At 46.1% G+C, this 12,643-nt stretch overlaps 1 protein-coding gene across 1 annotated transcript in view; it reads left to right on the top strand.

Moving 5' to 3' along the window:
• LOC127930119 (cAMP-dependent protein kinase type I-beta regulatory subunit-like) overlaps positions 1-12,643 on the top strand; it is a gene marked incomplete at its 5' end in the record, with an annotated part of 160,991 nt that overhangs the window by 99,898 nt on the left and 48,450 nt on the right. The window contains one exon of the mRNA XM_052519511.1: positions 8,199-8,259. Coding sequence (XP_052375471.1) covers positions 8,199-8,259 — 61 coding nt within the window. The remainder of the gene's footprint in view (positions 1-8,198; positions 8,260-12,643) is intronic.

Below are 12,643 nucleotides of genomic sequence, written 5' to 3'. Positions count from 1 at the left end.
CTCGCTCAACAACATTCTGGCTCTCGACTGGTCTGTGTACTCGCTGCACTCATCCTCTGCTCGCTCAACAACATTCTGGCTCTCGACTGGTCTGTGTACTCGCTGCACTCATCCTCTGCTCGCTCAACAACATTCTGGCTCTCGACTGGTCTGTGTACTCGCTGTACTCATCCTCTGCCTGCTCAACAATATTCTGGCTCTTGACTGGTCTGTGTACTTGCTGCACTCATCCTCTGCTCGCTCAACAACAATCTGGCTCTCGACTGGTCTGTGTACTCGCTGCACTCATCCTCTGCTCGCTCAACAACATTCTGGCTCTCGACTGGTCTGTGTACTCGCTGCACTCATCCTCTGCCCGCTCAACAACATTCTGGCTCTCGACTGGTCTGTGTACTTGCTGCACTCATCCTCTGCTCGCTCAACAACATTCTGGCTCTCGACTGGTCTGTGTACTCGCTGCACTCATCCTCTGCTCGCTCAACAACATTCTGGCTCTCGACTGGTCTGTGTACTCGCTGCACTCATCCTCTGCTCGCTCAACAACATTCTGGCTCTCGATTGGTCTGTGTACTCGCTGCACTCATCCTCTGCTCGCTCAACAACATTCTGGCTCTCGATTGGTCTGTGCGCTGGCCGCACTCATCCTCTGCTCGCTCAACCACATTCTGTCTCTCGACTGGTCTGTGCGCTCTCCGCACTCATCCTCTGCTCGCAGGACACATCCTCTAAGCTCTCGACTCTCGACTTTGCTAGCTCAATGATGTTTCATCTTGCTCGACAGCGCCATCTTGCACGCAATGGACTTTAGAGGCTGATTTGATGCCATAGAGACCGCGGACGTCACCGACTCTCTTTTAATGTGAGCAGGTTTAATGTGAGTGGGTTTAATGTGAGTGGGTTTAATGTGAGCGGGTTTAATGTGAGCGGGTTTAATGTGAGCGGGTTTAATGTGAGCGGGTTTAATGTGAGCGGGTTTAATGTGAGCGGGTTTAATGTGAGTGGGTTTAATGTGAGCGGGTTTAATGTGAGCGGGTTTAATGTGAGCGGGTTTAATGTGAGCGTGGGTTTAATGTGAGTGGGTTTAATGTGAGTGGGTTTAATGTGAGTGGGTTTAATGTGAGTGGGTTTAACGTGAGTGGGTTTAATGTGAGCGGGTTTAATGTGAGTGGGTTAAACGTGAGCAGGTTTAATGTGAGTGGGTTTAATGTGAGTGGGTTTAAAGTGAGCAGGTTTAATGTGAGTGGGTTTAAAGTGAGCGGGTTTAATGTGAGTGGGTTTAACGTGAGTGGGTTTAATGTGAGTGGGTTTAATGTGAGTGGGTTTAATGTGAGCGGGTTTAATGTGAGCGGGTTTAATGTGAGCGGGTTTAATGTGAGCGGGTTTAATGTGAGCGGTTTAATGAGTGGGTTTAATGTGAGCGGGTTTAATGTGAGTGGGTTTAAAGTGAGCAGGTTTAATGTGAGTGGGTTTAACGTGAGTGGGTTTAATGTGAGTGGGTTAAACGTGAGCGGGTTTAATGTGAGCGGGTTTAATGTGAGCGGGTTTAATGTGAGCGGGTTTAATGTGAGTGGGTTAAACGTGAGCGGGTTTAATGTGAGTGGGTTTAATGTGAGTGGGTTTAATGTGAGTGGGTTTAACGTGAGCGGGTTTAATGTGAGCGGGTTTAATGTGAGTGGGTTTAATGTGAGCGGGTCAGAGATGTAATCTGAGGGCTACTGATCCCGTCTTTGAGCGTCCCAGACGTCCTGATATTTTCAAACCTGTTTGATTTTATCGGCACAAAATCTGCAATGCTCTTCTAGTGTGAGATGTACAACGACAGGTTTTGAGAACGGTGTTCAGCAATAGCCAATGAGAGGTCTCCAGAGAAGACGCCAGGGAGACGATGAGGTTGTATTGCACATAAACTAACGTAGCAGGAGTAAATAAACGTAGATCCCCTCGGTGCTGGTCTGGATGAGAATATTAACAAAAAGGAGCCTTAACATCTTTCCAGCATCCGGTTGTTGTGGACTCGGCAGAGGCTCTATCACATATAGTATTCTTAATGGTATGGTATCTCATCACCCAGAATGTGTGTACTGAGTCTCAGACAGGAGTGATGACTCGCCCTACTACTGCTATGCATTTGTCCTTAACTTTGTTTACACTAAATCAAAGCCAAAGTGAAATTGTTACAGCTCAGAAGTTCTCAAGTAATATTATTCAATACAACATGGAAGTTATTGGCTAAGTATTTCAACTCTTTATGGCAAGCATGAATGCCTGACTGAAATGTTTATGAGCCACAGCTCATTCTAGCTAATCTAGTAACATCATCACTGTATCACATCATTGTTTTGGCAAGGCAGCGTGGTATGGAGAATCCTCACGACCAAGTGAAGAATGTTGTAGTGTGTGACCCCTGTACTGTGCCACATCGTTTACGTTGGCAAGACAAACAAATACAGGAAAGATGGTTGTTTATGAGAGGCTCAGCGATGTTAGGATTTAGAAAGTCGTGTAGTGTATGCCTGGCATAAGTCTAACTACAGTAATAGATGTTACTGTTTCATCAGGGAGCCACAAACATAATGTCAACAAATGGAATCACTGAATACACGTTATGTTTATAATTGAATCCAGCCACAGACCAGAAAGAAGCTAAACAAATCATGTTGTATTTGAATTTCACATTGTTTAAAGTTGAGAGATATCATTCAGGCAAGGTAATGAGACTGGGGTATACGATAATATGGGAAAGACAGCCTCATGTATAGACCCCCTAAGACCAAGGACATACAAACCCATCAGAGGAACTGTTTGTAATTAAACCAGCTACCCAAATCATTCATGTCAGTGGTTGACAGTATACAGGTATTATTGCATGCTGAGGAACCAATCGCAGTGAAATGAGATTACATCTGGTCATGATCAGTTTCTTATATGTCATTCAGGTAAGTTTAGTAGATTGACTTGGTATCATCGTTGGTGTAGTTGATTGGCTTGGTATCATCGTTGGTGTAGTTGATTGGCTTGGTATCATCGTTGGTGTAGCTGATTGGCTTGGTATCATCGTTGGTGTAGTTGATTGGCTTGGTATCATCGTTGGTGTAGCTGATTGGCTTGGTATCATCGTTGGTGTAGTTGATTGGCTTGGTATCATCGTTGGTGTAGCTGATTGGCTTGGTATCATCGTTGGTGTAGTTGGTTGGCTTGGTATCATCGTTGGTGTAGTTGATTGGCTTGGTATCATCGTTGGTGTAGCAGATTGGCTTGGTATCATCGTTGGTGTAGTTGGTTGGCTTGGTATCATCGTTGGTGTAGCTGATTGGCTTGGTATCATCGTTGGTGTAGCTGATTGGCTTGGTATCATCGTTGGTGTAGTTGATTGGCTTGGTATCATCGTTGGTGTAGCTGATTGGCTTGGTATCATCGTTGGTGTAGTTGGTTGGCTTGGTATCATCGTTGGTGTAGTTGATTGGCTTGGTATCATCGTTGGTGTAGCTGATTGGCTTGGTATCATCGTTGGTGTAGTTGATTGGCTTGGTATCATCGTTGGTGTAGTTGATTGGCTTGGTATCATCGTTGGTGTAGCTGATTGGCTTGGTATCATCGTTGGTGTAGTTGATTGGCTTGGTATCATCGTTGGTGTAGTTGATTGGCTTGGTATCATCGTTGGTGTAGCTGATTGGCTTGGTATCATCGTTGGTGTAGTTGGTTGGCTTGGTATCATCGTTGGTGTAGTTGATTGGCTTGGTATCATCGTTGGTGTAGCTGATTGGCTTGGTATCATCGTTGGTGTAGTTGGTTGGCTTGGTATCATCGTTGGTGTAGTTGATTGGCTTGGTATCATCGTTGGTGTAGCAGATTGGCTTGGTATCATCGTTGGTGTAGTTGGTTGGCTTGGTATCATCGTTGGTGTAGTTGGTTGGCTTGGTATCATCGTTGGTGTAGTTGGTTGGCTTGGTATCATCGTTGGTGTAGCAGATTGGCTTGGTATCATCGTTGGTGTAGCTGATTGGCTTGGTATCATCGTTGGTGTAGCAGATTGGCTTGGTATCATCGTTGGTGTAGCTGATTGGCTTGGTATCATCGTTGGTGTAGTTGGTTGGCTTGGTATCATCGTTGGTGTAGCAGATTGGCTTGGTATCATCGTTGGTGTAGCAGATTGGCTTGGTATCATCGTTGGTGTAGCTGATTGGCTTGGTATCATCGTTGGTGTAGCAGATTGGCTTGGTATCATCGTTGGTGTAGCAGATTGGCTTGGTATCATCGTTGGTGTAGCAGATTGGCTTGGTATCATCGTTGGTGTAATTGGTTGGCTTGGTATCATCGTTGGTGTAGTTGATTGGCTTGGTATCATCGTTGGTGTAGTTGGTTGGCTTGGTATCATCGTTGGTGTAGTTGATTGGCTTGGTATCATCGTTGGTGTAGCTGATTGGCTTGGTATCATCGTTGGTGTAGTTGATTGGCTTGGTATCATCGTTGGTGTAGCTGATTGGCTTGGTATCATCGTTGGTGTAGCTGATTGGCCAGCAAGCAAAAGTTGACGTTACATGTCGTTCACTTTAGGGGAAACTGCTCCAGCCACTAACTGTAGTTAGTTGAAATAAAGGGTTATCGGCTGAATGTGGAAGTGCATCGGACAGGCCTTGGACTTTGAAACCCCACTCCCACCATGACGTATAGCACTGCCCACCAGGCGAAATGGAGTGGAAAGAGTGTGTCCCGAAGGAGAAACAGAGAGAGAGAGAGAAGCCTGTGGGTTTCATGTTGGACAAAGATGAAGGCAATGTAGGTGGATGGATATTACAGTGGATGGGTTGGCTGGCCATGTGCCACACCTCAGGCTGGTTCCACCCAAGACAGAGGTGGATAAAGAGCAGGAATTCACAGGCGAAGTGAAATGCAGAGTGAAGGATGGCTAAGGCATGGTCAACAGAAAGAGGAGCTAACCTACAGCACCTGACTGAACTGACTGACATTCACTCCAGAAAGACAATCCCTTGTCTTCATCCAGAAAGAGATTACCTTGTCTCCATCCAGAAAGACATTCCCTTGTCTCCATCCAGAAAGACATACCCTTGTCTCCATCCAGAAAGAAAGACATTCCCTTGTCTCATCCAGAAAGACATTCCCTTGTCTCATCCAGAAAGACATTCCCTTGTCTCCATCCAGAAAGACATTCCCTTGTCTCCATCCAGAAAGACATTCCCTTGTCTCCATCCAGAAAGACATTCCCTTATCTCCATCCAGAAAGACATTCCCTTATCTCCATCCAGAAAGACATTCCCTTGTCTCCATCCAGAAAGACATTCCCTTGTCTCCATCCAGAAAGACATTCCCTTGTCTCCATCCAGAAAGACATTCCCTTGTCTCCATCCAGAAAGACATTCCCTTGTCTCCATTCAGAAAGACATTCCCTTGTCTCCATCCAGAAAGACATTCCCTTATCTCCATCCAGAAAGACATTCCCTTATCTCCATCCAGAAAGACATTCCCTTGTCTCCATTCAGAAAGACATTCCCTTGTCTCCATCCAGAAAGACATTCCCTTGTCTCCATCCAGAAAGACATTCCCTTGACTCCATCCAGAAAGACATTCCCTTGTCTCCATCCAGAAAGACATTCCATTGTCTCCATCCAGAAAGACATTCCCTTGTCTCCATCCAGAAAGACATTCCCTTGTCTCCATCCAGAAAGACATTCCCTTGACTCCATCCAGAAAGACATTCCCTTGACTCCATCCAGAAAGACATTCCCTTGTCTCCATCCATGTGTCCATGTTGGGACCAGAGTTTGATGACATTAACCTGTTCCAGACCAGCTCTCACCCTCCCAACCCCATGAGTCAGCCAACATGCAGGGAAATGTAAGCAAGCTAAGCTCTTAAGCCCTCCAGGGGTGTCTGCTGCTCTCCTGGGCCCTGGTAGAACATTGGGAGAACATGGGTAGAACGTTACAACAGGGTCTCGTGTTCTAATTCCTAATTCTATGGTCTGGTGCATCAGTGTGGTCTGCCGGTGAGTGGAGAACGCTCTGTCTTTCACCATCTATTTCTCAGTACTGAGACGTTGGTTTGATTTTCCTAATAGGTTTTCAGTCAAAACTTTAAACATGTTAGTCATGAAGCAAGCTGTCTGGCTGTCTGGGTAGCAGAAAAATGTCATGTAAAATGTAAAACTAAAAACAGACTGTATTTTACACACGCAAACACATGCGCACACGCGTACTTACTCACTACGCACATGTACTCACACACACACCCATACACTTTCCCTCTCTCTCACACACACACAAATATACACACACACACTCTCGCTTTCACTTTCACACACACACACACACACACACATACACATACACACACATACACACACACGCACACTCTCGCTTTCTCTCTCTCTCACACACACACACACACACACACACACACACACACACACACACACACACACACACACACACACACACACACACACACACACACACACACACACACACACACACACACACACACCCAGGAGGGAGTGGATGGCGAGAGCCAGAGAATTCCTTTAATCAAGCTGTTTACTCTTGGGAGATCAATGCATCACTCGCTTGGGAACATTTCTCCCCTTTTAAGAGAAAATATGAAATTATATTAAATTAGAGGCAGCAGCAGCAGCAGGCCTCATCAGACACTTCCAGACTAAAGACACCCTTGGTCTTGAATCACTGTATAATTTCCATATGCAAACGTAATGCTGCTGCTGCCTGGGAGCAGACTGGGGTGACGCCGTCTCTCTCTCTCCAGCTCTCTTTGTCAATCTTTTTAGACTATTTTTTCTCTCTCTCTCCTTCCCTTTCTCTCTCTCTCTTTCTCTGTCTCTCTCTCTCTCTCTCTCTCTCTCGCCCTCTGTCTCCCTCTCCCTCTCCCTCTCTCTCTCTCTCTCTCTCTCTCTCTCTCTCTCTCTCTCTCTCTCTCTCTCCCTCTGTCTCCCTCTCACTCTCTCTCTCACTCTCTCTCTCTCTCTCTCCCTCTCTCTCTCTCTCTCGTCTCCCTCTCTCTCTCTCTCTCTCTCTCTCTCTCTCTCTCTCTCTCTCTCTCTCTCTCTCTCTCTCCCCCTCTCTCTCTCTCTCTCTCTCTCTCTCTCTCTCTCTCTCTCTCTCCCCTCTCCCTCTCTCTCTCTCTCTCTCTCTCTCTCTCTCTCTCTCTCTCCCTTTCTCTCTCCCCCTCTCTCTCTCTCCCTCTCTCTCCTCTCCCTCTCTCTCCCTCTCTCTCTCTCTCTCTCTCTCTCTCTCTCTCTCTCTCTCTCTCCCCCCCTTTCTCTCTCCCCCTCTCTCTCTCTCCCTCTTCTCTCCCTCTCCTCTCTCCCTCCCTCCCTCTCTCTCTCTCTCTCTCTCTCTCTCCCTCTCTCTCTCTCTCTCTCTCTCTCTCTCTCTCTCTCTCTCTCTCTCTCTCTCTCTCTCTCTCTCTCTCTCTCTCTCTCTCTCCCCTCGCTCTCTCTCTCTCTCTCCCCCTTTCTCTCTCCCCCTCTCTCTCTCTCCCTCTTCCTCTCCCTCTCCTCTCTCCCTCCCTCCCTCTCTCTCTCTCTCTCTCCCTCTCCCTCTCTCTCATCTCCCTCATTGCCCACTGAGATGTAAATAGGAGCGTAGTGTAGCAGAGTGGGTCTAGACTTGTCAGAAAGCACCTGTTGATCACAGTGAAGTCAGAATGAAGGAAAGTCCCCTACTATGTGGCTGGGTGAGGTGGTCACAGCTACTGCACAGTGTGATATTGTCTGATACTGTTGTTCACACCTCAAGTACGAGGAGATATTGCACATCTACAATGAGGTATAATGTAACACACATACTTATCATTTCCTTAATGGCTGACATTTCTCCATTCACCCCCTCTTTGAGTGTTTGGGCACAATAATTTGCCAAGCACACACACACACACACACACACACACACACACACACACACACACACACACACACACACACACACACACACACACACACACACACACACACACACACACAGTGCTTTACACCTCCCACCTACTGCACGGTACTGTTCCCACTAATGGGCCCAGTGGCCCACCATTAAAGCCCATGTTTTAGAACTGTTGTTGGAGCTGCTTATGTAACTGTCCTTCTCTCCTTGTCCACCTGTTTCTGCCTTCTGCTTCTGTATTCTGTTTCCTGTCTCCTGTTACATGTTCTAACTCTGTTTTCTCTTCTACAGGGTAGCACACTGAGGAAGAGGAAGATGTACGAAGAGTTCCTGAGCAAGGTCTCCATCCTCGGTGAGTGTGTGTGTGTGCGTATGCGTGCATACGTGTGTGTACATGTTGGTTTGTTGGAGATTGCATTTGATATGAGAGGCGTATGCGTGTTTTTATGTGTGTGTGTGTACCTGTGTGTTTTTGTGTGTGTGTACCTGTGTGTTTATGTGTGTGTACCTGTGTGTTTTTATGTGTGTGTACCTGTGTGTTTTTATGTGTGTGTACCTGTGTGTTTTTATGTGTGTGTACCTGTGTGTTTTTATGTGTTTTTATGTGTGTGTACCTGTGTGTTTTTATGTGTGTGTACCTGTGTGTTTATATGTGTGTACCTGTGTGTTTTTATGTGTGTGTACCTGTGTGTTTTATGTGTGTGTACCTGTGTTTTTATGTGTGTGTACCTGTGTTTTTATGTGTGTGTACCTGTGTGTTTATATATTAAATCAAATCAACGTGTATTGGTTGGTTACACCGGTTTGTAGATGTTGCTGCAGGTGCAGAGAAATGCTTGTGTTTCTAGCTCCAACAGCTCCAACAGGGCAGCAATACCGAGCAATAAAACAACAATACACACATCAGCAAAAAATAATACACATCAAAATGAGCAATGTCAGAGTCTGGAATGTAAATATATACACTGAGTGTACAAAACATTAGGACCAAACAAATACATGCACACACTTACAGAAACATACAGGTGTTTTTTAAACACAGACCCACAGAACCTTATAACACTGTAGGTCCAGTTTGTGGAGTCACACAGATGTAGGATCGTCATTCTATCATCCTGTTGCAGGATAATGCAGTGCAGGAAATGTACAACTTGTAGTGTATTTGAGGTTTAAAAAGGATTCTGAAATCTGTCATTTCCACTTTGAAATGTCCAACTTGATTAGCCCTCTGTCTTTACAGTGTGTATGTGATGTGAGGGTCTATCTCTCTGTCTTTACAGTGTGTATGTGATGTGAGGGTCTATCTCTCTGTCTTTACAGTGTGTATGTGATGTGAGGGTCTATCTCTCTGACTTTACAGTGTGTATGTGATGTGAGGGTCTATCTCTCTGTCTTTACAGTGTGTATGTGATGTGTGTGTATGTGATGTGAGGGTCTATCTCTCTGACTTTACAGTGTGTATGTGATGTGAGGGTCTATCTCTCTGTCTTTACAGTGTGTATGTGATGTGAGGGTCTATCTCTCTGACTTTACTGTCTTTACAGTGTGTATGTGATGTGTGGGTCTATCTCTCTGACTTTATGTGATGTGATGTGAGGGTCTATCTCTCTGTCTTTACAGTGTGTATGTGATGTGAGGGTCTATCTCTCTGACTTTACAGTGTGTATGTGATGTGAGGGTCTATCTCTCTGACTTTACAGTGTGTATGTGATGTGAGGGTCTATCTCTCTGACTTTACAGTGTGTATGTGATGTGAGGGTCTATCTCTCTGTCTTTACAGTGTGTATGTGATGTGAGGGTCTATCTCTCTGTCTTTACAGTGTGTATGTGATGTGAGGGTCTATCTCTCTGTCTTTACAGTGTGTATGTGATGTGAGGGTCTATCTCTCTGTGATGTGATGGGGTCTATCTCTGTCTTTACAGTGTGTGATGTGAGGGTCTCTTACTTTAGTGTGTATGTGATGTGAGGGTCTATCTCTCTGACTTTACAGTGTGTATGTGATGTGTGTGTATGTGATGTGAGGGTCTATCTCTCTGTCTTTACAGTGTGTATGTGATGTGAGGGTCTATCTCTCTGACTTTACAGTGTGTATGTGATGTGTGTGTATGTGATGTGAGGGTCTATCTCTCTGTCTTTACAGTGTGTATGTGATGTGAGGGTCTATCTCTCTGTCTTTACAGTGTGTATGTGATGTGAGGGTCTATCTCTCTGACTTTACAGTGTGTATGTGATGTGAGGGTCTATCTCTCTGACTTTACAGTGTGTATGTGATGTGTGTGTATGTGATGTGAGGGTCTATCTCTCTGTCTTTACAGTGTGTATGTGATGTGAGGGTCTATCTCTCTGACTTTACAGTGTGTATGTGATGTGAGGGTCTATCTCTCTGTGTGTATGTGATGTGAGGGTCTATCTCTCTTTACAGTCTTTCTGTCTTTACAGTGTGTATGTGATGTGAGGGTCTATCTCTCTGTCTTTACAGTGTGTATGTGATGTGAGGGTCTATCTCTCTGTCTTTACAGTGTGTATGTGATGTGTGTGTATGTGATGTGAGGGTCTATCTCTCTGTCTTTACAGTGTGTATGTGATGTGAGGGTCTATCTCTCTGTCTTTACAGTGTGTATGTGATGTGAGGGTCTATCTCTCTGTCTTTACAGTGTGTATGTGATGTGAGGGTCTATCTCTCTGTCTTTACAGTGTGTATGTGATGTGTGTGTATGTGATGTGAGGGTCTATCTCTCTGTCTTTACAGTGTGTATGTGATGTGAGGGTCTATCTCTCTCTCGACCTACTTTCATGATACACTACATGACCAAAACTATGTGGACACCTGCTCCTCAAACATCTCATTCCAAAATAATGGCCATTATTTTGGATTTGGTCCCCCTTTTGCTGCAATAACAGCCTCCACTCTTCTGGGAAGGCTTTCCACTAGATGTTGGAACATTGCTGCGGGGACTTGCTTCCATTCAGCCACAAGAGCATTAGTGAGGTCAGGCTCTAATGTTGGGCGATTAGGCCTGGCTCGCAGTCAGCGTTCCAACTCATCCAAAGGGTGCTGGATGGGTTTGAGGTCAGGGCTCTGTGCAGGCCAGTCAAGTTCTTCCACACCAATCTCGACAAGAAAACATTTCTGTATGGACCTCGCTTTGTGCATGGGGGCATTGTCATGCTGAAACAGTACAGGGCCTTCCCCAAACTGTTGCTAAAAAGTTGGGATCACAGAATGGTCTAGAATGTCATTCCCTTCACTGGAACTAAGGGGTCTGTAGCCTGAACCATGAAAAACAACCCCAGACCATTATTCCTCCTCCACCAAACTTTTCCACTGCTCCAGATTTCAATGGACCAAGCTTTACACCACTGCAGCCGACACTTGGCATTGCACATGGTGATCTTAGGCTTGTGTGCTGCTGCTCGGCCATGGAAACCCATTTCAGGAAGCTCCCGACGAACAGTTCTTGTGTTGACGTTGCTTCTAGAGGCAGTTTGGAACTCGCTAGTGAGTGTTGCAACTGAGGACAGACGATTTTTGGGAGCGGTGTGGGTGCTTTACGTTGGCATAGCAATCAAAAGGAAGGGTTAGGGCTTATTATTGATTCAAAAATGTTTGTAGAATTGACCCTCCCCCAATCCTGTCAAAAGGGGCACAGGGCAGTTTCCCTTTTGTGACCCTGTTGCAGTGTGTGTGTGTGTGTGTGTGTGTGTGTGTGTGTGTGTGTGTGTGTGTGTGTGTGTGTGTGTGTGTGTGTGTGTGTGTGTGTGTGTGTGTGTGTGTGTGTGTGTGTGTGTGTGTGTGTAGAGGACATGCCTCCTGTGTGGGGTTATTATCTGGCTGAGTAAACACACAGGGCCTCTTTTCCTCCTCTTCCTCATCCTCTTCCTCCTCCTCCTCTTCCTCCTCCTCCTCCTCTTCATCCTCCTCTTCCTCCTCCTCCTCCTCCTCTTCCTCCTCCTCTTCATCCTCCTCCTCCTCTTCCTCATCCTCCTCTTCCTCCTCCTCCTCTTCATCCTCCTCCTCTTCCTCCTCCTCTTCCTCCTCCTCCTCCTCCTCCTCTTCATCCTCCTCCTCCTCTTCATCCTCCTCTTCCACCTCCTCCTCCTCTTCCTCCTCCTCTTCCTCCTCCTCCTCTTCCTCCTCCTCCTCCTCTTCATCCTCCTCCTCTTCATCCTCCTCCTCTTCCTACTCCTCTTCATCCTCCTCTTCCTCCTCCTCTTCCTCCTCCTCCTCCTCAGCTCTATCCTCCTCTCATTTTCTTTTCCCCCATGAACCTCCTGTTACGGCCCCAACGAGGCCCGTATTCAAACGCCCACCTCTCTCTTCAAACTTCTTTTCTTCCCTCTCTTTTCTCCTCCCTCCTTTGAGGAGGAAGAGAGGGAGGGAGAAAGAGGAGGAGGAAGAGAGGGAGGGAGGAAGGGATGGAGGCAGGAGTGTTTTTGTTTGTCTTTGAATTCGGCGACAGCCACAAAACTGGGTACAATCCCTTGATGTTGTTTAGGGTTAAAAGGGGAAGAGAATAACATGCTCTCTGGTGGCAGACACACAGGCAGACACACACACACACTCTCTCTCTTTTACCCAGACACACACCCAATGACCAGTGTGCCCCCAGTGAAGGGGGTTAGTTAAGTGGGGTGAAGGCTCTGCAGATTGTGAAATGATGATACTGTGAGGAGACTGGTTCACATTACCACTGTGTTAGCTGTTAGTTACTTCAACATCTTCTAGAGGATCTCA

Source organism: Oncorhynchus keta, chromosome 5 (assembly GCF_023373465.1).
Source record: "Oncorhynchus keta strain PuntledgeMale-10-30-2019 chromosome 5, Oket_V2, whole genome shotgun sequence".
Taxonomy (NCBI): Eukaryota; Metazoa; Chordata; class Actinopteri; order Salmoniformes; family Salmonidae; genus Oncorhynchus; species Oncorhynchus keta.
This window is presented reverse-complemented; position numbering and strand designations above follow the sequence as displayed.